Source organism: Ascaphus truei, chromosome 1 (genome assembly GCF_040206685.1).
Source record: "Ascaphus truei isolate aAscTru1 chromosome 1, aAscTru1.hap1, whole genome shotgun sequence".
NCBI lineage: Eukaryota > Metazoa > Chordata > Amphibia > Anura > Ascaphidae > Ascaphus > Ascaphus truei.
In genome coordinates, this window is record NC_134483.1 from 202,672,851 (window position 1) to 202,700,308 (window position 27,458).

Below are 27,458 nucleotides of genomic sequence, written 5' to 3' on the forward strand. Positions count from 1 at the left end.
TGGAGAGAAATTACTTCCTGCTCTGATTTTAATACCTTACACAATTTAGTGTCATCAGCAAATATGGAGACTTTGCTCTCTATGCCAATCTCAAGGTAATTAATAAACAAGGTAAAAAGCAGGCGTCACAGTACCGATACTTGAGGTAGTCCACTCACAACTTTAGCCCAAACGGAAAAGATTCCAATTACGACAACTCTCAGTATTTTATCCTTCAACTAGTTTTCTATCTTTCAACCAGTTTTCAATCCAGGTGCAAATATCTTTACCCAGACTAATTTGCTTTATTTTGTACATTAACCTCTTGTATGGTACAGTATCAAAGCTTTTGCAAAATCTAAGTAGACCACATTAATTGCATTAACCTGATCTCAATTCCTTGTTATCTCATCAAAGAAACTAATAAGGTTAGTTTGGCATGTCCTATCTTTCATAAATCCATGCTGACTATTACTAATAATTTTGTTATTCATTAGGTATTCCTGAATATTATCCCATACTAAACATTCAAGTAGCTCCCCCACTATTGAAGTCAGGCTTACAGGTCTGTAATTCCCCGGTTGTGATTAAGCTCCCTTTTTAAATATAGACACCATCTTCTTTCTCTATGCAATATTTTGCTTTTATCCACTTACTTATTAATGCTTCTAATATCTGATAAATAAAGTATTCAATTAAGAAACAAAATTAGACTAGACTAGGTCTAAAACAAAATACCTTTTAATACAAAACCCGAAATACAAATATACAATATGATATAGGGTGATACCATTCTTATTGGTATCTCTCAACATTGCATTGTACAAATTTTTATAAAACAAATGGTATTCAAGTTTATTTTGTTTTAGACCAAGTGCTCTAGACGCTATTTTTTTCTCTCTATTGACCGTCTGCCTTTGACAGGATGTTTGACTAAATCGCAGGTCCTTTTCTTCATCTCCTGAACGACCCCCACTTTTTTGTTGTAACTACACAATTATTAATTACTTAAACAACTCCACAACACAGCAGTCTGCAGCCTTACATAGGCTCTAATTAATTTAATTGGTACAGCCATTGTGATCACTGCAATGTAACCTTCCTATTATTCATCAGCCTATTCAGCCATAATGTGTGTTTTTTTGTTATTTTTTAAACTGGTACTATCACCATGGTTACCCTGCATCTCTTCATACACAGTGTGTGCCTGTATAACAGGTGTTCTCTACTGTGTCTCACATGTCCAGATGAAAGAAAAATGAACGCTACATTACTGCCAATAAACTGTTAATTTGATTTAAGTCTATTGTTGCCAGGTGTAAGAGATGTGTGCAGAGGTTCATATAATAGAGACCGATTAGGGTGAAATGATATATTGGCTTTATTGAGCCTGTTCCTTTATCCAGGCAAAACATACAAAAACAAACAAAATAACAAACCCCTACCCCTTTGTAACTTACTTCCCCAGACCCTCTCTGCAGGACTGGAGGGATTTCCCATTACCAGCCTATCACCACAAAGTCTCAGGAGGTACCTTAAGCAGGTGGCCCTTCATGTCTGTCTCTGGCAGGTTCCTGGGTCCTCTGTGTTCAGGAAATATAGGTCTCTGGGTGTCTGCATCTCAGCACAGCCTTTGTGCTCAAGACAGTGTCTGTGTGCAGGCTTCTCTGCTTTCCTGTGTCAGCCCAAATGTGAGTTAAGGAATCTCTCTCCTGTTTCCAACAGGAGGCTTTTCTTAGAGCTCTAATGTGACCAGGTGGAGTCTAGTTAATCGCCTGCCTGCAATTAACCAGCTCCCTGCTGGATTTAGAGGCCGTTTCTCTCAAACAGTGATAAGTCCCTGTTACACCAGGGTTTATTGCTGTTTTACAAACATAATGGTTACTAGTCAATAAAAATATGATCTGCCCATTCCAGAGGCTTTCGTGCTGTAGACAGCTGTTTAACTTTCCTGTAGCTATATGCATTAGATTTAACATTTTATGTCGATTCAATTTGAATGTCCTGTTGGTTCCAGTTATGTATAATAAGATATTGTTTCCAGATTATAAACTGTCAGTATTTCCGCAGATAAATAAGACTGTGGCATCTTGAATAAGGTAAATGTAAATAAATGGCACCTTAAGAGAGAAAAAAAAAAAAAAAAAAAGACAAGCTAGGGTGTAACACTTATATAAGCAAAAAAGCATTGCCTTACATTTCCTGGTGAATAGAAAGAGCAGGGGGACTCTTCATAGCTCCATTTGGTTGTGTGGATCTCAAGTCTGGCCTGAACAGGGAACCACACAGCACTCCCTACATGTATGGTATGTATATCTTTATTTTGTGTAGCGCCGCCCATGTACATAGCACTTGACAGTAGTAATAGATGCAACAAAATAGTGGTGATATGCACCTCAGACATAAAATGAAACATTAGGAAAAGGAGTTCTTGCCCCAAAGAGCTTACAAGTGTGGTATGCAGGGAGAATTTACAGAGACAAGAATGGTGTAGAAGAGCATATGCAAGGGATAATGTCAAGTGTGTATGCACTTTGGAGCTACTGAAGTGCTTCATTAAAGAGGCGAGTATCAGACTGGCCTTGTAAGATGGAGAGAAAAGGTGCTCCGCGGATTTTAAGGGTGTAATTTGTAGCCTTAAACCATACAAACAAATACTGTACCTTTAAGAGAATGACTTAGGTAAACAACAGGATACCTGTCAGCCATCTTGTAAAGAGGATAGGTACAGAATGCAAGAGTCGAGCAGTGATATAGTGGGAAAGTAATACGGGTCTTAATGTTAAGCTAGGAGAGGGATTTCAGCAGAAGAGAAGTAGAGACCGATTTAGGAGAGCGTGAAGTTATTCTAGAAAGAGCTTTTAGGATAGATTGTAGAAAGTTGAGAGGCAGGAAGGCCGGACACAATAGTCAAGGCGGCAAAGAATGAGGAGGAAAGGGCATATCTTTGCAATGTTACAGAGGAAATATAGACAGGTATTAGGACAGTATAAATGTCGCGAATGTGAGGGAGAAGTCAAATGTGACTCATAGGCAGCGTGCTTGTGATACTGGGTGTATGATAGTATTGCCAACAGTAATAGAGAAGGGGGAAGTAGGGCTAGGCTTGGGAGGAAGTATGAGGAGCTCCATCTTTGACATGTTCCGTTTGAGTCGGCAGAGGGCCACCCATGATGATATTGAGAAGACACACTCAGAGACTTTGGTCTAAACAGCAGGAGTAATGTCTAGGGTTGAAAAGTAAATGTGAGTGTAAAGTTCATTAAAATATAGCTGGCCTACATAGATAAAATGACTCCACTTCAAACAATACAGCTTCCATATATCTACTTGATATTTATGCTGATGACTTGGGTACTTAGGAAAGACATAACTTTCATAATAAACTTTGCCTTTGTGAGCTGTTATTTTTATTTGGCTTTGCAAATTGAAATTATTTTACTTAAAGGTTTAAATATGTTATTGGCTCTCCAATGGGATACATTTGTCAAAGTATTTGGTTTTCAAACAAGAAGAATCAGTGGTATAATTTTTTCCATACGGATGGTATACGAGACTCTCATTCCTCATCTCTTTAAACAGATGTTGTACTTGATTTGAAGGGTGATAGGGAATTATGGAAGAAGGCTGGGCTATCTTCTGCAGTTATAAGAGCTAGTAGAGTAGATAGTAGTGACATCTGCCAGAAGAATAAAAGCACTGCAGACATTCTTTTGAGAATCGAGACGTTGTTTTGTTTGAACTTGTTATTTTTGGTTCTAGTGGTAATCTCTTCTCATATGAACAAGGTAATTTAATCTTTTGTTTAGGGCTAGGAATACATTTCAACTGTCACTTTGGGCCTATATAAAAAATAAAATAAAAAAAACCACACAAGTTTCCTTAAACTATTAGATTATCAGGAGCTTACACTTCTTTTCCAGTTTAAAAGGTTGTCAGGATTGGGGTTGAGCGGACTGCTTGGCATCGCAATTACCAGGCAGAACACAGATGTTAATAAACGTTAGTTTATTTGGCTGGAGCAAACAGTGAGCAACATGTATACAATAGACTAGTATACAATAGAACAATAACTCCACAAAACAGGGACGTCTGTGAAACATTCCACAGTCACAAGGGGAGACCATTCTGGATCTATACCATCCATGATAAAGATGGTCTCTAGACACTGAGACCAACCTAGAACTGTGGAGCCGAGATCGGAATTGGCTTCAATACTTTTCCGGCCTCCTCTAGCTCCCCCTCTCCTTCCCCCCCTCTTCCACCAGGTTTAGGTATGACTTAACTAACATAATGTGAAGTCCCTTCGTTGACCTTAACGGACATTTGTGGACATGCGCTATTAGAATAAATGTCTGATTTGCATACAATTACTACTAACAGCTGTTAAAGTTAATGTATGTGGGTTTAACCCTTAGTTGGAGTGCCATGCTACCCCTGCCATCACAAAGGTGTCGAAGGGCATAGACACCCTCTGCTAAATTCTCTCTTTCTATCTCTTTGGTAAGATTCTTTTTTTCTCTACAATTAGCAAGAGGTAACCCTTGTGTGCTACCTTAAGGCCAATACAAAAAAAAAAGAAAACAAGACATATTTTCATATTTCTTTTGAGTCAAAATAAAAAAAGATCGCAGTACGAATTTTCTTTCCCTAGAAGGATCTCTGAGCCAACATAAATGCTATTTAATAAACAGACAGAGCATTATGGGACATTATGTTCTGTTTAAACAACTTTTATTGACATCCAAAAATAAACAGACTTTATTCCTCCTCATAATCTCTCAACATCCTCATTGAGAACTGTGACAATGTTTGCTCACCACATTGTTTGCCATTAAAAGGAAGACTCAGAACTATAAGGCTTAAATCAATGCAATGGACCTGCTATATAATCTCATTTCTTGCTGTATTGCTTTGGAAGATTGCTTTATATCGATAGCCCAAGATTTTGCAACAAGATGGTCCGCTGAGTAGTCCTCCTTTATGCTCTGTCTTCAATCTCTGACACCAACTTCTGGACATTCGGTTTCTGTTGTATTACGTTTGTGATTCATTGTACTGATACCACAGCATTCAATATTACTTCTCTGGATTAAACTGCTGACCAGATGGTTGTGATGGTTTTGTGTGGCAGATTAAAATTCATCTTGCTCTGTGTATGTCTGCTTCACCTGTACTCTTAATGTGCGATCAGTGGTGCAGCATACTGCTGCCTTGTGCATAAGTACAGTGTGTGTGTGTGTGTGTGTGTGTGTGTGTGTGTGTGTGTGTGTGTGTGTGTGTGTGTGTGTGTGTGTGTGTGTGTGTGTGTGTGTGTGTATATGTATATATATACACACACACATATATATATATATATATACACATCTCAACACAGAAACATGAAACAGCGCGCCTAATTAAGTAACATATATAAAAGCTCTTCACTGAACCCTAATATGATATCAGGTGTAATAGTGCACCTGTGAAGGATAAGCACATAGGATCGATGATAAACAATACCAATAGCCTACAGTTCAATAGGTACAATGACCTAATAAGTAATAATGATAATTCTGTCAATAAACATGTGCTAATCTAAAACAATATAAACTAAATAAAAAATGAACAGTTCAAAATGCAAAGAATAAAAATTTAAAAAAAAAACAGTCCCAATAACACAGTCCTCCGGAGTCTTTGCAGCCTGGATACAGGAAACACCAATTCCTTTGAAGATATCTACCAAAACAAAAAAGAACAGGCGCACACCTAGAATATTAAAGTATAACAATTTAATAGGACTGGACAGATAAAAAGTGCTCACTCACAGGCGACGCCAGTAATCAGGCAGTTTTTGAGACAATCTCAAGCAAAGGAATCCACGCAGCTACTGCTGTGCTATCCGGCACTCCGCGCTGACAGCAACCGGATGTGGAATGTATGAGCCGTGTCGCCTCCAATTCGGCTCCTCTGGCAACAGAAACTCCTCCACAATGTTTCCCGGCTCACATTGGTACAGGCTGGTACTTGCGACTTGTATCCTCAGCCTCTCGGCATGCGCTCAATAAGGTGGCACTCACACACACAAATTGCACTATTTGTGTGTGTGAGTGCCACCTTATTGAGTGCAAGCTGAGAGAGCAGAGGATACAAGCCGCAAGTGCCAGCATGTACCAACGTGAGCCGGGAAACATTGTGGAGGAGTTTCTGTTGCCAGAGGAGCCGAATTGGAGGCAACACGGCTCATACATTCCACATCCGGTTGCTGTCAGCGTGGAGTGCCGGATAGCACAGCAGTAGCCGCGTGGATTCCTTTGACGGAGCTTGAGATTGTCTCAAAAACTGCCCGATTACTGGCGTCGCCTGTGAGTGAGCACTTTTTATCTGTCCAGTCCTATTAAATTGTAATACTTTAATACACTAGGAGTGCGCCTGTTCTTTTTAGTTTTTGTAGAATAAATATATATATTCACTTGTGAGCCCAGTCACATGTCTTAGATAGGTCTGCAAACCTGTCTTTCACCATTATCACCTAGCATACAGTGCTTCCACTGCAGCAAGGGATTCTGGGAACATGCAAATGAGCACACCAATGGTGTTTCTTGTTGCCTTTTTCACCCACCATAACAATATAAATAAAACAAAAGGAAAAAACAGTGGCACTCCACCCAGACATGTATTGCCAAGCTGCACTATGTAAAATCAGGTTGTACAAAAATAGAATAAACAAGGCATTCACAGGTCTTAAAAAGTAAAGAAAAAAGTTTAATGCACAAAAATTGGCATTTTGGTTCTATCAAGAGTATATTTACTCCAAATATCAGTCTCACTGAGCCTGAAGCTATATGTGCCTCTGTGTGCGGCACACATTTGTTAATAAATATTGAAAATGCTCTTTAATATACTGCGCTTCTGCTCTAATTGTTAGGTTTAAATACAGTCATATTTCATAGTGGGCCTATTAGTGCAGTTGCTCATGATGCTTTCAACAGAAGATAAGTGCCACTGCTTTATATATACAGTTGGGAAGAACGGGATTTAGTTTATACTGTGTTTTTACTAGCATCGTAAAACAAGAAACAGTATGCAAACTGTTTGGATCCCAACCATACCAGTAGTGTTATGCTAAGTTGTGCTGCTGTGTGAATCCATCACTATTTGTTAAATAGGACAGGGATAGTCATCACCAAAGAGGTGCCTACATATCTGTTCTATACATGATTGGGTCTGAGGTAATTTCCAACAAAATATGTTTACAATTTAGCTACTCTGCTGGGAAAACTATTTGCATCGCTCTCCTGCTTTGTCTGTGGTGTGGTTTGAACAATAAGGAGGTGCCGTCAACATTAGCACGATCGGTGCTATGACCTCTCTATTCCATAAGAAAATATGGAAAGTCGGCACCTCAGTCCTCTGTGTCATCTCAGGTTAATAGCTAGTGCAGACCTGTGAGGGTATACATCCTCCTTTCAATATTTACATAGTCTGAGCATCCTGCATTCCCCAAACACTAAAGAACACGCTATAAAGGGTTAGTGAAATAGAAAAGAATGAACCTAGTGAGAAAATATGGTCTATTCCAGGGGTGCGCAAACTTTTGAAACTGCGGCCCCCTGCACGCTCCCTTAACTGCTCGCACCCCCCTTATCTCATTGGTCGGCGTCAAATGACGCCGCGAGGTCATGTGACATCACATCACGTGACCCCCCCGGCGTCATTTGACACGCACATTGCCATGGCGACGACATGTGACGTCACATGGCCCCGTTGTGTCATTTGACACCACGTTACCAGAGCGACGCATCACATCAGCCATCTGAATCACGGTAAATAGAGTTGCAGAGGCCTCACGTGATCCCCCAGCATTTAATCTTAATGCCGTGCGGACGGGCGAGGGACCTCTGCAACCACCGCGCCCTCCAGTTTGCGCACCCCTGGTCTATTCCATGCAATTCGAGAGAATAGATAAGATGGCAAAATCCTGTGAAAGGTCATAATCGGACTAAGGCTCATTTTTACTAAGTGGTGCTATTCTACAAGACACTTTCCATGATGGAAGACACCTAATGTATGTATGTATGTGTATCTTTCTTTATATAGCTCTCACAGTGTACTCGGAGCTTTACAAAGAGACAATACAGTATAGGGAATTACAGTATAATACAATAAGTACAACAAAGTTAGGCAATAGGAGAGGAAATCCCTGCCCAAGAAGAGCTTACAACCTAATGGCCCATTTGTCTAACATCTGACGGCCCATGAATAGTGCAGGAACCGGTCTTGTTGAATAACCTCTCCCCTAATAAATATCCATCTAAATCTTCATTAGACAGTACAGTAAGAAGCAAGTTGGACCGTCTTCTGCAGAAAGGCTAACAACTTTAGCCAAACTCTGAAGGATCAAAAGACACTAGTGGGTGAGTCCTAGCAATCAGGAGAAGGTGAATACCATGCTTGCTACCATACCATTTTAGCATATCCCAGTGAGAAAAATACTGTTCTTCTGTATTGAAGTCACTGTTGTACTTAAATATATTTACTGTACTCTAGTTAACAATATCTAAAAAAAAAGTTACGCCCAGGATGTCAACACACTCAATAATCATGTTATGTGGCAAGTATAACACAGCTCCAGAGAAGTCAATCTGAAAGAGAGGACTGTGACTGTGTTTCCATGATTCATGTTCACAGGTCTAGTAGCCATATAAAGACAAGCCAATGAGTATTCTAAAACTTGCCTTAAACTAGCCAGGTACATGCTGGGTACATGCTAGCTACATGCTGGGTACCTTTCAGTGACATTTCTGCAGAGGCTAATGGCCCACCGGATTAACACAGCAGGGGTTCCTGGCAGTCCCATTCAGTTTGAATGGGACTGCTAGGGACCCCCGCTGTTAATCCGATGAGCCATTAGTCTGTCTGCAGAAATGTGTGAAATGTTGCAGCATGTACCCAGCATGTACCCAGCATGTACCTGGGTCTTTTTGGAGATTGCCCCAGGTTTGTTTTAGAATAATCGTCGGCACTACAGTAGGTCCTGGAGAAATGTAGGTTGTGGTTCCCTATTAGGGGACCAACATTACAGTTCTTCACAGATGAAATTATAGTCTAACCCCCATAGGTTTCTTCATCAAGTGTACGGATTGAAAAATATTAAGCAGATGTTAATTTAAAAACCATCTTTGCTGACCGTCACTGTTAATGACTGAGTAGTGTTCTTTATAAGAGTTGTGAACAAAAAAACTGGTATATCACAGTGCATTGCCAAAGCTAATGAATACATTTTTATTGACGTGTACCTTTATGAAGATATATTTTCATTGTAATGCGACATGTACATAAAAAAGTAATGGTTCCCAATTTTGTGAATATGTACAAAGTAGCTGTATACCCCATGGACGTACCCCATGCATTTGTATTTCTTCAATATTATTTTAGTTCTGTGAAGTTTAATGCTGTTAAAAGAGTGCATGGCAAAACAGTGACCCCAAGTGGTTAAATGTAACACTGCGTGGTTCCTCTGTGCTTAATCTACGTTTTCTTTCTAAAGGACAAGAGCCACAAGGTGCGCGTGATGTTAACCGATGTTACCGTCACGTTATAGCTTAATGTGCATCGTCAATGGCCAAAAGTGTAACATTAAGTCTTGTTTTCTCCCAGAAACAGTTTTGCGTTAACTATAATGGCCATTAGTTATAATGATATACACAAGAGATTTGTATTGAGGAATGTTTTGGTTCTCTCTCCCCCACTCCCTCTTCTTCCCTCCATCTCTCCCTCTCCCTTCCCCTCTCACCCTCCCTTCCCCTCTCCCTCTCCCTTCCCCTCTCCCTCTCCCCCCTCTTGCCAGGTTTAGGTATGACTTCACATTACGTTAGTGAAGTCCCTTCGTTGACCTTAACGGACCTTTGTGGACATGCGCTGTTAGAATACATGTCTGATTTGCATACAATTACCACTAACCGCTGTTAACGTTAATGCAAGGCTGTTTGTAGGTTAACGTCATTTAACAAAGCATTACGCCAATGCTAATGAGTACACATTATTAAACTCAGGGAAAACAACATCCGTTCCTGTTTCAGGTAACGTCACGTTATGAGCCCTCATTTAACAGAGCTGGGTGGATCTAGCACAGAGCATGCAGGGGGTGTTTATTTATTTATTTGCATCTCCCATTTATTTAGGTGTACTTTGACTAAAGGGATCAACATTTTTAAATGACAAAATGCCTCATAATTAGTGCTGCAAATTAAGCCGTTTTTCTATAATAATAATAATGTACTCAGTAAACTAGACTATATATTCAGGCTACATTTACCAACTTGTACCAACCAGATTGACTGCAACCTGCCACAAATATAGGGCCTTAGAAAAATCTTTTACAGCCTAATGATGTGATCTACTGGATATGTCTAGAGCAGTGGTGAGCAACCCATAGGTCGCAACCCTCTTGCGGGTTGTTGGCAAATGTATGGGGGTGGCCAAAGGACCCGCTGTACTAATCTTCTGGCCAAACCTAAGAAAATAACTTGCACTACTGTAGCAGCAGCAGCAGCAGCAGCAGCCGCCTGTCTCCCATTGTGTCCTTCTCTCCCTCCGTGTCCCCGTCGCCCTCCATCTCCCCGGCGCCCTCCGTGTCCCCGTCGCCCTCCGTGTCCCCGTCTCCCAAGCAGAAGCAGCAGCATGTAGTCTCTCCGGCTCTGTTCAGTCAGTCTGGTTGACGTTGTAGGTGCCTTAATATGGGCATATCCATATTCGGACATCCAAGCTGCCTGAACAGAGCCAGAGAGACTGCTGCGGTGACAGAGAGAGAGACATGGAGGGAGAGAGGCACGGACAGAGAGAGATACGGAGAGAGACACGGAGAGAGAGAAACGCAGTGAGAGACATGGAGATAGACAGACACGCGGAGACATAGACACGTGACGCGGAGAGAGAGAGACATGGGGAGAGACGCACAGAGAGTGAGAGACGCGGAGAGAGACAGAGAGAGGCACGGAGAGAGAGAGACGCGGAGAGACACACAGAGAGAGACATGGAGAGAGGCTGTTGCTGTAGTGCAAGTTAGTTTCTGTAGTTTCAGTCAGAAGATTTATGCTGTGTGGTCCCATTTAGAAGTAGGAACCCCTGCAGAGTTAATCCTCCAATGTTTTCAAGGCCACAGGTGGGGGGGTCTCACGTAATGGACATTTAAATTTAAGGTTCGCGGCTATAAAAAAAAAAGGCTGTGCACCACTGAGCATGAAATACAGGAGACTGGTGGATATATTGAACAAAGCACACAATTGTATGTATACGTTATATGTATTATTAATAGACACAATAATCATTAAGTTCTAATTGTTAACATTTTAATTTGAAGCTCTCCTATACATGCCCCCTTTCCCCATCCTTCCTCCTATTTATTATGACAATGGGGGGTATACTCCACTGTGGGTAAAGGTATTTAAGGTGCCCATGTCTATAAATGTATATGCTCAATCGATACTGTATCTTTTTTTCTAATCTTACAACAAAAAAATCTATTAGCAATTCATGAAAAAAAAAAAACTATCCAACATATAATTCTTTATGTTAAATTCAGTAAACCTAACATAATTTCACAATTATTACTTTAGTTTGTCAAGAAATAAAGTATAGTTAACAATATAATAATATATATACTCCCGCTGATAACACAACATATCACGTTATAACACAGATCACCCATTGGATTCAATGGCAGTGATACCGCACAATATTACACAATATACCACTATAAAAAAGCCCAGCAGTGGGACAAATAACCTTTGCTACATCTGTATACTTGTACATTGTTTCAGTTAAAAGTCTTCAGTCTGAATCATCAAACCCATTAGAATGCTTTTTCTTTTAGGTTTATAAAAGAAATACAGCATATTATTCAGAGGAGGCAGTTTGTCGGTGGTATGACGAGATAATGACTTTGAAATGAGACAGAACTGCCATTGTAAAATGACTTTGCGTGTATCCACTTCAGTAAGGCTGCTGGTTTGGCATTTTACAAAGCACCATACTTTATATGGTTAAACTGCTCTGGATATTGTGATTTGTACCATAGTTTAGTAACTACGGTCCATGACCTTAACCGAGCAACTGTTAAACCATCGTTTCATCTTCCATCCAGAAATATAAGAAGCTGGTCTGTTTAAAATATAGATGTCACTAAAAAGTATACAAAATAGGTAACCTGCCTAAATCAATTGATAAATTACCCATTGTTCCTTAAAATAAAAACATATATATTTATACGTACGTGACCACGTTATATGGTTTTGAAGCAAAACGTGGCAATTTGTGCTCATTTGCATGTCATTTCCCAGAATCCCTTGCAGCAGTGGAAGCACTGTGTGCTGGGTGATAATGGTGGAAGGCGGGGCTGCAAACCTGTCTAAGACATGCAAATGAGCATACAGTAATATTTCCATTATATATTTTCGTGGTGCTGAATTCGTATGCAGAGCTGTACATATATTGCACAATTGCCCAAACACTTGACCAACTAACCTTGGCACCAGTCACTCCATTAGGTCGTTTCTTCACCTCACTCTCCCACTCCTTCCTTGGTGCTGTCAGCATTGAAATCAGGCTTCAAGCAATGGTGATATTAATCTAGTTTTTTGGCTGCTGATCCAAAAAGAGACTGCTCAGCGGGATAATAATAATAAAAAAAAACAGAAGGATGAAAATGAGGGCACCGTATATCTTCATCAGGACTGCCAGAAAAGCTCAAGAGATAGGATATTAGGTGATGAGTAGATATGAGAGGCAATAAGGACAACTGAACCACAGTCCAAAAAGATAAAGGCAGCGGTAAACAACAGATCAAATCTATCCAGGGGAACAGAGCTGAATGGATGCAAAGTGCATGACAATGAGAAGAAATAAATATAACACAGAGGCAGAAAAGAGGGGATTTGAAAATCTGTTGCAGAACATTATTGTATTGTATGTCTTTATTTATATAGCGCCATTAATGTACATAGCGCTTCACAGTAGTAATACATGTGGTAATCAAATAAATAACAGATAATATAAATAACAGATCATGGGAATAAGTGCTTCAGACATAAAAGTAACATTAAGGAAGAGGAGTCCCTGCCCCGAGGAGCTTACAGTCTAATTGGTAGGTAGGTAGAACGTACAGAGACAGTAGGAGGGAGTTCTGGTAAGTGCGTCTGCAGGATGCCAAGCTTTATGTATCATGTGTTCAAAATATCCACAGTGCTATTCATATGCTTCTTTAAACAAGTGTGTCTTAAGTTGGGTCTTAAAGGTGGATAGAGAGGGTGCTAGTCGGGTATTGAGAGGAAGGGCATTCCAGAAGTGTGGGGCAGTCAGTGAAAAAGGTTTAAGGCGGGAGAGGGCTTTAGATACAAAGGGGGTAGAAAGAAGACATCCTTGAGAAGAACGCAAGAGTCGGGATGGTGCATAAGGAGAAATTAGGGCTGAGATGTAAGGAGGGGCAGAAGAGTGTAAAGCTTTAAAAGTGAGGAAAAGAATGGAGTGTGAGATGCGGGATTTGATCGGAAGCCAGGAGAGGGATTTCAGGAGGGGAGATGCTGAGACAGATCTAGGAAAGAGTAGAGTGATTCTGGCAGCAGCGTTTAGAATAGATTGTAGGGGAAACATTATTGCAGCAGCAATCCCCTCCAGAAGCCTAAATGAGTTTAACTCCTATAATGAGAGTATTTTGTCTTCCGAGCATGTCCTGCCGTTTTTGTTTTCCAGGGGTTTTTTATGGGCTAATCCTGATTTTTTTTTCATTTCTAGTTTCTGAGTTTACCCTGGTAATCTTCCGACTGCACTGGGCTCTGGGGAGAGTTTAATTTTAACTTTCCGGACACTTAATATTTAAACCATCTATATCTCCTGAACAGAACATCAATAAAAACAGCATTGAACGGGGCAAGAAAATATCTCTTAAAGTAAAAAAATTTTAAATGTTAAAAAATACGACAATCAGTGCGGACTGCTGTGTCCGCTTCTGCCTATTACACTACACCACACTGTGACCACAGGAATAACATGAACACTGCAGCAGCATTCAGAATAATACCTGGTTTTCTTGCTCTTTGGCTTTTTCTTCAGCTTCTTTCAAATTCTTTTCTACGTCCTTCACTCCCACATAATGATCGTCCTGTGTCTTTTCCAAACTTTCCACCTGTGAAAGTGTGAAAAGGCAACATATAAAATAATGGGCAGAACATATGAAAATCATTCATTCCATCAAATGTTGTGTCTCTCTCAACAACAGTTTCCCTTTAAAATGATTTTAAAAAGAAAGACGTTTTACTGAACAAAAAACAGCAACTGTTCCTTAAGTGTTCATGCTATTTTACAGTAAAATACATAGGGAACATGACTGACTGTAAAGAGGGCAGGGATTTACATTTTAAATGCCTGCCTAGAGTGTTAGAAACTTGTTCATCAACATTTAATGGGAACATTGTAGACAGAAGGTGCCATCCATCTAAAAACATACATTGCTAAATACTCATTCAGTCTAGGACTGCACTTACTTTAAAGGGTTAAAAACCTCAAAGCGCAAAGAGTATATTAAAAAAAAAAATTGAATGGATTTTAGTTCCTTTTGACAATGTATGCGGCTTTTATATAAATACAAATAATAATTTACAAATATGCAGTGTGGACCATATTTACTGGGCAGTGCAATCACACCATGCAGCCTCTTCCGTTGAATGGACTATGAGGTGTCTTGTGGAAGTGGAAGGTGTCTAGTGGAGATGTAAGATGTCTTGTGGAGGTGTACGGTGTCTTGTGGAGGTGTACGGTGTCTTGTGGAGGTGTACGGCGTCTTGTGGAGGTGTAAGGCGTCTTGTGGAGGTGTACGGTGTCTTGTGGAGGTGTAAGGTGTCTTGTGGAGGTGTAAGGCGTCTTGTGGAGGTGTACGGTGTCTTGTGGAGATGTAAGATGTCTTGTGGAGGTGTACGGTGTCTTGTGGAGGTGTAAGGTGTCTTGTGGAGGTGTAAGGCGTCTTGTGGAGGTGTAACGCGTCTTGTGGAGGTGTAACGCGTCTTGTGGAGGTGTAAGGTATCTTTTGAAGATGTCAAATGTCTTATGAAAGTATAAGGTGTCTTGTGGAGGTGTAAGGAGTCTTGTGGAGGTGTAAGGAGTCTTGTGGAGGTGTAAAGTGTCTTGTGGAGGAGTAAGGTGACTTTTGAAGGGGTAATTTGTCTTGTGGAGCTGTAAAGTGACTTCTAAATCAGTAAGGCGACTTCTAAAGCAGCACGGCTTAATACCTCTTAGTAAATATCGCACTTGATGTCTTGAAGCAGCAGTCTTAGTAAATGTATCCCTATGTTTAATAAAGAATTTAAAGTGATAGCAAGAGATGCAAGTAATAATACATATTATATACTGTATGTGTTGTATGTGTATGATGCTCACCCCCTCCTACCAGTTCTTCCAATTTCTCCCCAGACACTCTCTGTATTGTTTTCTGACGCAAGGAAGGCAAAGCTGGAGCACAGTACTTTCATCATTAGCATACATTACAAAAATGATCTTATCCCAAAGGTTCAGCACTGATAACGAATATAAATGAAACACAAAGAAAAAGGACCCCAAACGGAGAGCACTCTATCACTGTAATGATCACAGGTATAGATCACACATAGTGAGCAATAAGTGTCATGAAGGTGAGCAGTGGAATGAGTGAATGAAAACACTTTATTGGGAGCGATACTCAAATAAAATAGAACGCTAAAGAGTCCAAAGTGTAAATGAGACTCAAACGGAGAGCCAAAACTATGAAAGCGAAATAATAAAAGAAGCCAACCGGATACCAAAGGTGGGTGGTGCAAATATGCCACCCTCGTGTAGTAGATCAGAGGCTATCAGTGTGATGCTGAACTGATGATAATAACTCTGTAGGTCCTACCTAATGGCCTCAAGGTGTAGTGTCCCCTATAAGGAATGAGCTCACTCGTGATCCCTTGACAAGAGGGTCTCACGGGGATGGGTGGAGTATGCTACAAACCCTAGGGTGTAGTAGTACGAACTAAAGCCTAACTATAATAGGCTATAGTGTGTGAGGCCAGGTGTGATAGGGTTGGTCTGAACACCCGCCAAACAATACCATAGATAAATGGTACTGTGAAGGACTGAAGTCAACCACAGCAAGGACAGTCAGTGCCTATGCTCAAACAGCCACATCAGCTTAGGACATGAATATATAAGCCGCTCAATAAACGGGTCCTCTTAGTTTAGCACAGGTCTTTTTTAAACATCATCTACTATGTTACGATGTAACTATGTATACATGTTTATTGATTCCAAATAAAACTTAAAGAAACTAAATCTGATATTTATGCAAAACAAACTCGAGGCAAATGTTGAAATAAGGAATTTCCTACAAGTACCCAAAAAAGGTTCCTAATTTAAAAACAGGTCTCTCGTGTCTCCACGGCATTGAGAGCTGGATACAGGCGTCGCCCATTTTATCTTCTAAACGTTCCTAGTCATTTTTTCAAAGCTTTAGCAGTGCGTCCATTTCCAAGAATGGGTAATACACTTTTATCCATTACCAAATGTTAATCGCTCAGCACCAACTGATACATCCCACAGTGCCACCTGTTATGTCGCAAATTCATGTAAAAGTAGAAATATATAAAAGAAGAATATAACAAAAACAATCATCAATTGTTTGAAAGTATAGACTCAGTCATCAGATTACTTCAGGTTTTAGCAAAACGCCATTGAGGAAAGGCTGATATCATGGACACCGCATTATACTGTCACTGGTTACCTGTATAGCATAGGCCACCATATACTTTAAGAAGATGTAAAGACCACCCAGTGAATCAAGGTGGTCTCCTTAACTAAATATATAAACTAAGTAAATAAATACATACATATATACATGCAGAAATATAATCATCAATATATAAACAAATACAGACGAGCCAACGAGTATTCTAACACTTGCCTTAAACTAGCTAGGTACATGCTGGGAAAATTTCAGTGACATTTCTGCAGAGGCTAATGGCCCACCGGATTAACACAGCAGGGGTTCCTGGCAGTCCCATTCAGTTTGAATGGGACTGCCAAGGATCCCCGCTGTTAATCCGATGGGCCATTACTCTGTCTGCAGAAATGTGTGAAATGTTGCAGCATGTACCCAGCATGTACCTGGGTCTTTTTGGAGATTGCTCCAGGTTTGTTTTAGAATAATCGTTGGCACTACAGTAAGTAGACAAAAAAAATGAACCAACGATTGTACATGATCTTGGAGGAGATATAGGAGTGGGCCATATTTACAAAGCTAGAAGACACTTTCCGAGACACCTTATGCCTCATTCACTCAAATAAGTCAAAAGGTGCCATCTGGCACTGGACTGAGTTTTATGGAGTAGCACTGCTTAGTAAAGATACCCCAGGTATGTTCGGTTATAAATCTGTCTTTATTTTATCATACGCAATCAAAATAAAAAATGTAAAAATCATATTGACTCAAAATAACTTTTACTTTAAATCAATAACAGGAGAAGTAAACATATTGATATGTTCCATTATTGCCAGCTGAAGATACAAAATTCCAATTACTGTATTAGGAAGTAAAGCCGACTCACTGTTCTCATATTTAGCATCAAACTTATACAACGAAAGAACTAGCATAAAATGTTCTTCATAACTACTCTCGAATAAACAGGAGGGTAAAAGTTTAGCTTTCAAATGCCTCAAGGGTATAAGTGAGATATAGGAGTGAAGCATTTCCAGAGAAACAAAATGCTAATGGTTAATGCTAAAAGAATGCATGATGAACCTTACCTAGAGTAGGAAACATAGTAGAGGCAAATACAATAAAAGAAACAATTTGTAGAACAAACACAGGATGGTCTAAAGAGGGGCAAAAATCAGGAAGTTAATGTTTCTGTATTTGCCATCAATTCTTATGGCACATAGTACATCTGATTATTTACATTACTTGCCCTCCTCCACTGGAACAAGCTCCCCCACCACATCCAATCTGCCCCATCCCTAATTATCTTCAGAAGCCAACTCAAAACTCATCTCTTCTCCATCACATTCTATGATCCCCCGTTAACCTTCTATCCCATCCCCTCCCTCACCCAACCCAACGCCCATGATCTCCCCTAACCTCACCCTTCCTAAACGTCTTTCCAAAGCCCCATGTCGCCCACCTCACTGATCCAATTGCCTCCACTGTTCCCACTGTCAGTCCAATCACCATGCCACCAACAAGACCAAATCCAGAGGCCTGACCCTTGTCCATCAACCAAGCAAGCTATCAATGCATCCAACCTATAGCCTGACCATAACGTTCCCACCCGGCCCTCCAAAGACATTTTTACAATTACATTATAGATTAATCTATATGTTACCACACCTTTGTTTTATTAACTAATCAACAGCGCTCTGGGGGGGCTATATAAATGTTGTTATAAATAAATACAATTTCTTAAGCAAAAGATTAATTGTGATGAGGGTTACTGTATATCTGCAAGTACATTTTTCAATTTGAGTTCATGGTTTACACTTTAGCAGTGTCTGTGTTTGTTTAAGGGATATCATTTCCTTTTATAAAATGGTTAGATTGTCTCTCATTGTGCTATGTGTTCTTAGCCTAGAAATTAAAAAAAAACTGCTAAAACGTATGCAGATCAAATGATTAAAAAGTACACGTTACAAAGTACTGTAGTACTTTTCACAATGTTATGTTTAACGAGAAACTTTCCAAGAGCGCAGTAATGTTCCAAAGACGCCAACATTTTTATTTGAGGCATAAGTACTTTGTAAATCTTCCAATGTTTCCCCTTCTGGTGCCTCTGTCTGCAAGGTGTGCGCAACGAGGCTCAAGAGAAATCTGGATAGGCTCCATCTTATTAGTAGTAAAAGAAAAAAACAAATATGAGCTCTAGGAAAGCAGAAAAAAATATAGATATTGGATATTGAATGCGTATATGGTGGAGCTCCCCACGGGTTGTGGAGGTGTTAATTCAAGGAGTAGGGGATAGAGGGAGACACATTGAGGGGTATAATGAGAACAAATGAGAGCAGATAGGGTACCTGTGTGGATAGAGTGGAGCCCCACTATACCATGTACCTCCGTTTACTGCTCTAGTCCTGACCCCATGTCTCCAATTTGTCCGGTGTGGAGTAACATTACTCACTAGGAAGCACCGTCCTTCTGCTCCTGCTGTTTGTGAGTCTGAGTGTCCAATCACTGCACAGACTCACCTCCGTGTCCCCCGATTGCGTACGGTCAATCGAAATGAACAGAGGGAGTGAGTGGATCAATAGGACTACCGCTCCAAAGGATAAATGTGGAAACTCACCAGCATAGAAAAATAAGAGCAATTTATTGAACTACAAAAAAAAAGGAACAGGACAAAACAAAAAACCCTCCTCCCACGCATTTCACGTCCACTGTGATGCTTTATCAAGGACTTCCTCCATCTCATTAGTAATTCCTTTTTTTTCTGTTTGATCAAATCCTCTGCCTGTTCCTTAAATTGGTTGTAATTTTTTTTATTTTGTTAAAGCATCTTGTTTAATTTAAATGGAACATACAGATTTAGTGGTTTCATAAATGATTAACCTTGGGCTCAAATATTAATCCTGAGCACCATGGTCATCAATAGTGCCAGTGAGGGCTGATAGCATATCCTTTACATTTACTTACATGACAGAACTTGCTTTTAATGAGTTCCCCATATCTACTTTCACCCATAAAACCATTGGGAGTAGTTATTCAAATCAGCAATGGCTGAAAAGGACGAAGTGTGTTGTCTTTATTAGACGCTTCTTTTGCATCAAAGAGAACAGTGAAATCGAAGAAGGTGGCTGCAACCAAGAAAATAAAGCACCATTATACAAATGTAAAGACCCACTCCTTATTCTGTTGCATTTCACAGCAAAATAGTGATATCTTAAAGAATCCTTTGCGAAAGGGCAGTATTGCCAAAAAAAAACACAAAACGCATCAGAGGGGGTTTACACAGTTCTATGGTGGTGCTTTATACAGTTGTAGGATAGGACTTTATTTAGAGGATTGGGTTTGAGTCACCATCTTCCATCACTTCCCTTCTAATTTAATAGAAAAACTGTAAGGGATCCATCCTAATGCAATGTAATTTAGTCACATTCATGGGAATTAACCAGTTGTTCTTAAACAGGTTAATTTTGCTGCTGTTTATTTGATTGTGAGCATCAGACAATTCACTTATCATTGAACAGATAAGGACTATGAGTGTACAGCAGGATGCGACAGCACAAAAATAAGAGGGGTGTGCATGAGCTAGTGTATGAATTATGTTCAGGCTTCCAAAAGCAAAGTCATAACTACATTTAAAAATGTACACATGCACGGTGAACAATATCATTACATAAGGTTCAAAAATATGTTACTGCTTTAACATAATAATATATATGTTTTTTAAAGAGAAATAATGTAGTGTTTCAAATACTGAGTTTCAATTCAAATAATGTGACTTCATGGAAACAGGGTTGGAACATGTCTTTAGGGAAATATAAAAAATTAAATCTGAAGCTTGGCATGGGCATGTACTTAAATAAATTGCCAAGGAAAAGCAGGCTGGTTGGAGCCAGTTATTCCAGGAACAAATGTTCTGTGTTCTCCCTTGGTACCATCATTGTTATCTTTAAAACAATGTAACACTGCCTTAGTATTTAGTTAAATCTGTATATAATATGTCTTAGTTTTATAATCTTCAAAGTAGAATGAATAAAGGTAAAACCTAGCTTTATTGTACACCCTACACAAAATAATCCTACAAAAACAAGGACAGTCATAACCAAGGAAAAGATGTTTCGCTCTTGGACTAATATTTTGGCTTTAAAAACATTAAGGACCAGATCCACAAAGCTCCGTTATAGACTTAACAGCCAATAACTTAAGTTACCGCATCGTTAAGTGCTAACGGGTATCTTCAAAGCTCACTAACGGAGTGTTAAGTGCTGTTTGTCGCCATAACGAGCCCTTGCGTTACTATTACGGGCGTCAGTGCTAATGATGTGCAACAGAGGTGTTCCCTTTAACAACACATATCCCCAGACCTCTGTTATATCTAACGCAGGGTTTTCACGTTATATAGCTGGCCTAGCCCGTATGGGTGGCAACAGCAATTGACCGGGGGGGGGGCTCCCCCCCCCCCCCCATCTGGTCTGGTGGTCGCGAGCGCGATCGGGGAGTCAGTTGGGGCGGTTGGGTTTCAAATTAGAGCCAAGAAACAAGCAACTGTCACTTGTTCCTTGGCGTTGGAGCAGTTTAGACCTCTCTTCCTCCTCCTCCTCAGTGTTGGATGTTTTACTTATATTTTCCTCTCCTGAATCTTAAAGGTGGGATCACTTCCTGGGCACTCCCCCCCCCTCTGTGTTGCCGCATTGTTTTAGTTAGCGGCGAGGGGGGAGGCAGGATTCAGGTGGAGAGGGATTGTGGGGAGGAGGGGAGATTGGTCTGGCCTGGCCGGGCCGTCCCTTTCCTCCATCTGCGGCCTGACCGAGTGCAGCATGGAGCGATCTGTGGGGGGCAGGAGCAGGTGAGGTGCCGGGACTCTGTGGGGGCGAGTGGTTTCTGCGCGGCGTCTCTGCCCGCCCAGACAAGGGTTCTCTGTTTGAATATTAATTGGCTCCCATTCGGCGCGGTGGGTCCCTTACCCGGAGTCCCGTTGTCTTGTTTGGCACGCGCGGTTGACGTCGTCACGGGGAGGGGAGGGCTAGTTGCGAGCCGCCACACGTCCTCATGCAAGTTGCTGCAGGAGGCGAAGCCGGGGGGAGAATGTCGGGAGAATTGGCAGACAAGGGAGGCGAGCGCTTGGGTCTTCCGTGTGGCGCCGCCTCCCGCTGCTGTTTGAGTTAGCGGCGGCGGGCGAGGGGGACACGGTGAGGAGAGGGACTCCTTTGTGTTTTCCCCCAGGGGGGAGGGACGCAGCCCCCGGTGGTCGGGTCGGTCATGGAGGCGGGTACGCGGGTCTCTCGTGTAGCGCTACCTCCTACAGCCGCTCAGAGGAATCGACAGGCAACGGGGGCAGGCGCGCTCGGGTCTGCAGTGTGGCGAAAGTGACAGGGGGAGGTCAGGTGTCTGGCTGGCAGTGGAGGCGGGCGCACGGTTTCTCACGTGGCGCCGCCCCTACAGGTCGCGGCTGCCCCAGGGAAATAAATGTCAGGCGTCTGGCCGGCAGTGTAGGCGGGCGCACGGTCTCCCATGTGGCGCTGCTCCTACGGTGGGGGGGGAGGGGCGCACCAGGGGGAGAGTGTCAGTGGCAGGGGAGTTGGGCGAGTACGGGAATCCCGCTTCGCGCCGCCCCCTGTAGGTCGCGCCTCTCTTCTGGGATCTATATGTGGTTCCTGGGAGGGGGAATTAACAAAGCTTTAGTCTGCCCTGCAGTGGCTGGTGACAGGAGGAGAAAGTTTGTGGGAGGAGCACAGGAGGCAGGTGCGTGGGGTTCATGCGTAGCTCCGCCTCCTCGGGAGTATGGGCCAATTGCCTCATAAAAAAAAAAAAAAAAACAGCAATAGGTGCTGGTTTTTGAGTGTTACATTTATTGCGTGGGATAAAGGTTTAAAAAAAAAAAAAAAAAAAAAAAAAAAGAAGGTGGGTGTGTGTATACAGCTATATACCTCAAATAAAAAGATCACTTGTGAGCACATTGACATGTCTTAGGCAGGTCTGCAACCCTGCCTTTCACCATTATCACCCAGCTTACAGTGTCCCACAGCAGCAAGGGGTTCTGGGAAATGACACACACATACATACATATATATGTATATGTGGGCATGTGTATGAGTATATGTTATTTACATTTGGTGGTTCAAGTTACACCATGTATTACAGTGTAGTACAGTGTACACATATAATGCTGGAAGGAGTGCATTTGGGGGATAAGGTACGTAAGGGGCCACACAAGTTGGGCATTCTTTACAATTTCACCAGGTGCTCCATGGTTTACGGGGGCGAGGCAGATATTCTGCAGGTAGCCATACCTTATTGGGGCAGCGCATGTAGTCGCTGCTTAAACGTTGCGCTTGTGGGTTTTAATTCGGTGCGGTATGTTTGGAGCCATGGGGCAGGGGTTTTTAATGGTACAATGGGGCCTGTTTTGCGCCATATGGCAGGGGAGTTTGGTACAATGTGGCAAGTTTTTGCTCCATTTGGCATGGGATATTTGTACAGTTTGGCAGGTGGTGCAACATGTGGCGTGGGATGTGTACAGTGCGCCAGGCCATGCATCTAGCGGCATGGGAAATCTGAACAATTGGGTCGTGCCCCGCAGGCGCCACGAGGGGCCCCGCATGGCCGAGGGCTGCCTCATTGGGGGCACCAAGGGGTTCATGGGCCATGGGTGTTATCTTTACCTTAAGCTGGTTGAGCGGTGCAAGTTTCTTTTGAGTGTCGCAAGAATTGTGTAGGACTATGCAATGTTTGAGCCTAACGCAGAATATTACTGGGATTAGATTTATAATTATATTTAGTTGGGATAGTTATAGGTGATTTAAGAATGGAATATGACATTAACTAATGCAGCTATTACTGCATTGGGATTCAGATATGTACACAAAACATGCACACCATTTGGCCACCCCTCACACGCCACATGGCCTACAGTGAGCCGGATACTATATCCCCACAGGCGATAATTTGGTATTAGCATTTGCTGCATGATACGATTGCGGATCAGCAGATGTATGGAGGTTTTGTTCCGGTTAAGTATACCTAGTTTGGCAGAGGTTTTGGATGGCAGGGTACCATTGTGCATCACGAATCTTAGAGGGGAGTCAAACTAGATGCCCAAGTATTGGAAACATGTGTCAGGAGTAACATAGTGTGTCAAGGAGTGATCGGTGTCTGCTCAGGCAGTGGAAGCTTTGGAATTCAGATTTGGTCCCAAACAGCATTTGTTACCGACTTGTTAGTGTTTGAAAAACAGCTTGTTGTGGGAAATCCAAATTTTCAAGTCTCAAAGTCAGATGGAAATAGATGATCGAGATCAGAGAGGCTATGGCTGTGTGCGCATAAGATGGGGCCAGCTGCATACAAAGGTATTGAAGCTCTCTTATAAGCTTTAGGAATATCATTGATGATCAGTTAGAAGAGTAGGGGCCTCAGAAAGGTCTTGCGGGACACCACAGGTCATATCCAAGGGGTTGGACATAGAGTCTGTGATGGATACATGCTGGGATATACCTGATAGGTAGAAATGAAACCAGCTTTTAAGCATGCTTCTCTATCGCAGAACTATGGAGTTGATTGGGCAAGATGACATGATCAACATGTTCAAAAGCCTTGTGAAATCTAGGGACATAGCACTACTGAGTTGTCATCTTTCCACACCACACTTTAGTTCTTTACAAATTTGTAGCAGGGGGGTTACCAAGGAGGGTTTGGGGTTGAAGCCAGATTGTAACGGCTAAAAAATAAATAAAAAATATTTGGTTTGGTATGGTTTTTATTTAATTTGGGAGCGAAACAATTTCCATGACTTCGGATAGTGTTGGGAGAAGAGATTTTGGCCTGTCATTTGAGGCTGTGGTTTTGTCCCAACTTTTGAAGCTTGGGATAACTCTGAAACTTCCAGGTCTCGGGTTATGGCTTGCAGACAGAGAGACAGAGTAGAGGTGGTTATGGAAGCTATTGGTTTAGCAATAGTAAATAAAAATTGAAAGAAATAAAAATAAATTTTTAGCCTTGGGCCCAAGTATATTGGTTAAAGTTTTGTCAAGGTTTTAGAAAACAAGCAGATTTAAGAGACAATTTTCAAGTCTCAAGGTTAGAGCTCCGTATGTGGTCACGGTCGGAGAAGCTATGTGCGTTCATAAGATTGTATAGTGGCATTCAAGTTTGTTGAAGAGTATCGATCATGGAGTAGGAATGGGGGTCTAGAGTTGGGCATTGCAGTTCACAGGTGTTGACCAAGGGGTTTGAGCCAGAGATTGATGGATCCATGGGGGTCCAACGGGATAGGAATGAAAGCAGGTTTCCTTATTCCAGCGCACTGGAGCTGGTTAAGCAGGATAACAGATCAACATGATTGACAGTATCAAAATCTAGGAACATTGCACAGGAGTTGGTGCAAGCCACACTGGTTTCAAGGTAAATTCTTAGCTTGGGATTTACCGGGGAGTGTCTGGGGAAAGCCAAATTGAACGGGGTCTAGGAAAACCTGTTTTGGAAAAGTGTTTGCTCACTTGAGCCAGAGTGGAATGGGTCAGGAGAATCTGTGTTGGTACAGCGATCGTTCATTTTGGGACATGGGTCCCCCACAAAAACAGGTGTGGGATATGGGTCCCTGGGAAAAACAGGGGTGGGACATGGGTCCCTGGGTAAAACAGGTGCGGGACATGGGTCCCTGGAAAAAACAGGTGCGGGACATGGGTCCCTGGAAAAAACCGGTGCGGGACATGGGTCCCCCACAAAAACAGGTGTGGGATATGGGTCCCTGGGAAAAACAGGGGTGGGACATGTGTCCCTGGGTAAAACAGGTGCGGGACATGGGTCCCTGGAAAAAACAGGTGCGGGACATGGGTCCCTGGAAAAAACCGGTGCGGGACATGGGTCCCCCACAAAAACAGGTGTGGGATATGGGTCCCTGGGAAAAACAGGGGTGGGACATGGGTCCCAAACCTATAAAAAAAAAAAACACACAGATGCGGGACACGATTCCTCAGCAAAACAGGTGCGGGACACGTTTCCCCGGCAGAAGCACGACGGCGGACGGCAACGGGCGTTGTACTCGGCCTGGCCGGAAACAGACGCCGGGAGAGACTTTCTAATAGAAGGTTGGGCGTATATATAAAAAAAAAAAAATCACAGGGTGGAGCCCTGAAAGCGGTAAACACGCTTGAAACGTAGAAGGAGTCACGCTTCACGAAACACAATGTTTATTAGCATTGCAAGGGAGTAGGTCCACGTGTGGGTGGCTAAGACCATCGTCTGTCGGGGTCGATAAGGGGCCGGCCACAGTCTGCAAGGGCAGTTGGGCTGGAAGTTGCAGGTAGCTTCTGAGCTGGGAAAAGGGAGCAAAGCAGCGTACAGGTATTTAAGGACATAGTCTGTAGGTGGGGCGACGGGGTTTCGGCCACAATTTGCAAGGTTGGACGAACCAGTAGTTATAGTTAGCTGCAGAGCTGGGAAAGGGAGCAGGGAAACGCACAGGTATTGAAGGTCATGGAATGCGATGGGGGTTTCGGCCACAGTATGGAAGCCCAGATGGGATGGAAATGGCAGGAGCGCCAGAGCTGGGAAAAGGCAAGGGTAAGCAGCAAAGAATGGCAAGCGTGAGAGTGAGGTGCTACCCCCACAGGTCAGGGTTTATCACAACTTTTTTCAGGTTGCAATGCCGGGTGAGACAGATTTGGGAAGCAGGGACGATGAGCATACGTCTGGCACTGTTTTCACGAACGACACTAGTATCAACAGGGCAGTCGGTTAACACGGGAGTATCAAGGGGGAGGCCCGACAAGGGGTGGGGAAGGTACACCAGGGGTCCGGTCTCAGGAACCCGCACAAGCAGCATGGGCACAGCAAAGTTTAGGGGTGTGTAGGGAGGCACCCACGACAGATATGAGGCAACCTTATAGGGGGCATTTTGGTTGAGCGCATGGGTACACCCACACCAGAAGCAGCATCACCTTCAGTTGGCCCATTCAATTCACAGGGCTGGACGCAAACATGTTGGCAGGGTCCCGACAGGCGGTTATCATCGCCGCCGGGGACAAACAAAGAGAAGTTTGGGGTGAAGCCCTCTCGAGCTCTCTCAGAAAACAGTGCGGGACACGGGCACAAGCGGCGCCAGCTTCTGCATCAGTCGGGTCCCGACAGGCAGTTCACATCGCCGCCGGGGAATAGTACCGTACAGATTAGTGGGGTGCTGGGCAAAAGAGCTGGGATGTGCGCGAGTAGCCTAGGAGAAATCAACAAGGGGCAGTATGGAACGCATTCTTTTCGCATTGGGGCAGCGACGGAGGCAGCACGCGTAGGGCTCGCGGTAGCAAGGATACGGAGGATTGGGTGCTGGAAGTCAGACAGTTACCGGACATACATCAGGCCGGATTTGGTAGGGAAGGATGTTGCACTAGAGTAGACACCCTGCTGTTTGTTTTCTTTTTTCCCACCATTTCTTTGCCTCCTCAGATTCCGTGGTAATTTGGATCGTGGGGGACTCAATGGTACACTGGGCTGGGAAGAGGGCGAATTCGCGCCCCTACGGAAAGAATTTAGGTTTGAGTATGGAGCAGGTGGAGGTAACGTGGTGGGGGATGAGAGAGATGCGGTGGGGACGTTTTTTTCCGCTGCTAATTTCTAGGGCCAGGGGAAGGAGGGCACCGGACATCATCATTATTCATGTTGGGGGTAATGATGTGGCAAAATTGCGATCGATTGATTTATTCCAGCAGATTAAGCAAGATTTGGCGCGTATGTTAACGTTTTGGCCAGGGGTGCAATTAGTTTGGTCCGAGATAATATGCAGGTTGGTTTG

General features: G+C 42.5%; 1 protein-coding gene across 6 annotated transcripts in view; it reads right to left on the reverse strand.

Moving 5' to 3' along the window:
• LOC142495174 (uncharacterized) overlaps positions 1-27,458 on the reverse strand; it is a 329,787-nt gene that overhangs the window by 290,329 nt on the left and 12,000 nt on the right. For all 6 annotated transcript variants that reach the window (XM_075600322.1, XM_075600301.1, XM_075600306.1 and 3 more), the window contains exon 3: positions 14,036-14,140. In XM_075600322.1, coding sequence (XP_075456437.1) covers positions 14,036-14,140 — 105 coding nt within the window. The remainder of the gene's footprint in view (positions 1-14,035; positions 14,141-27,458) is intronic.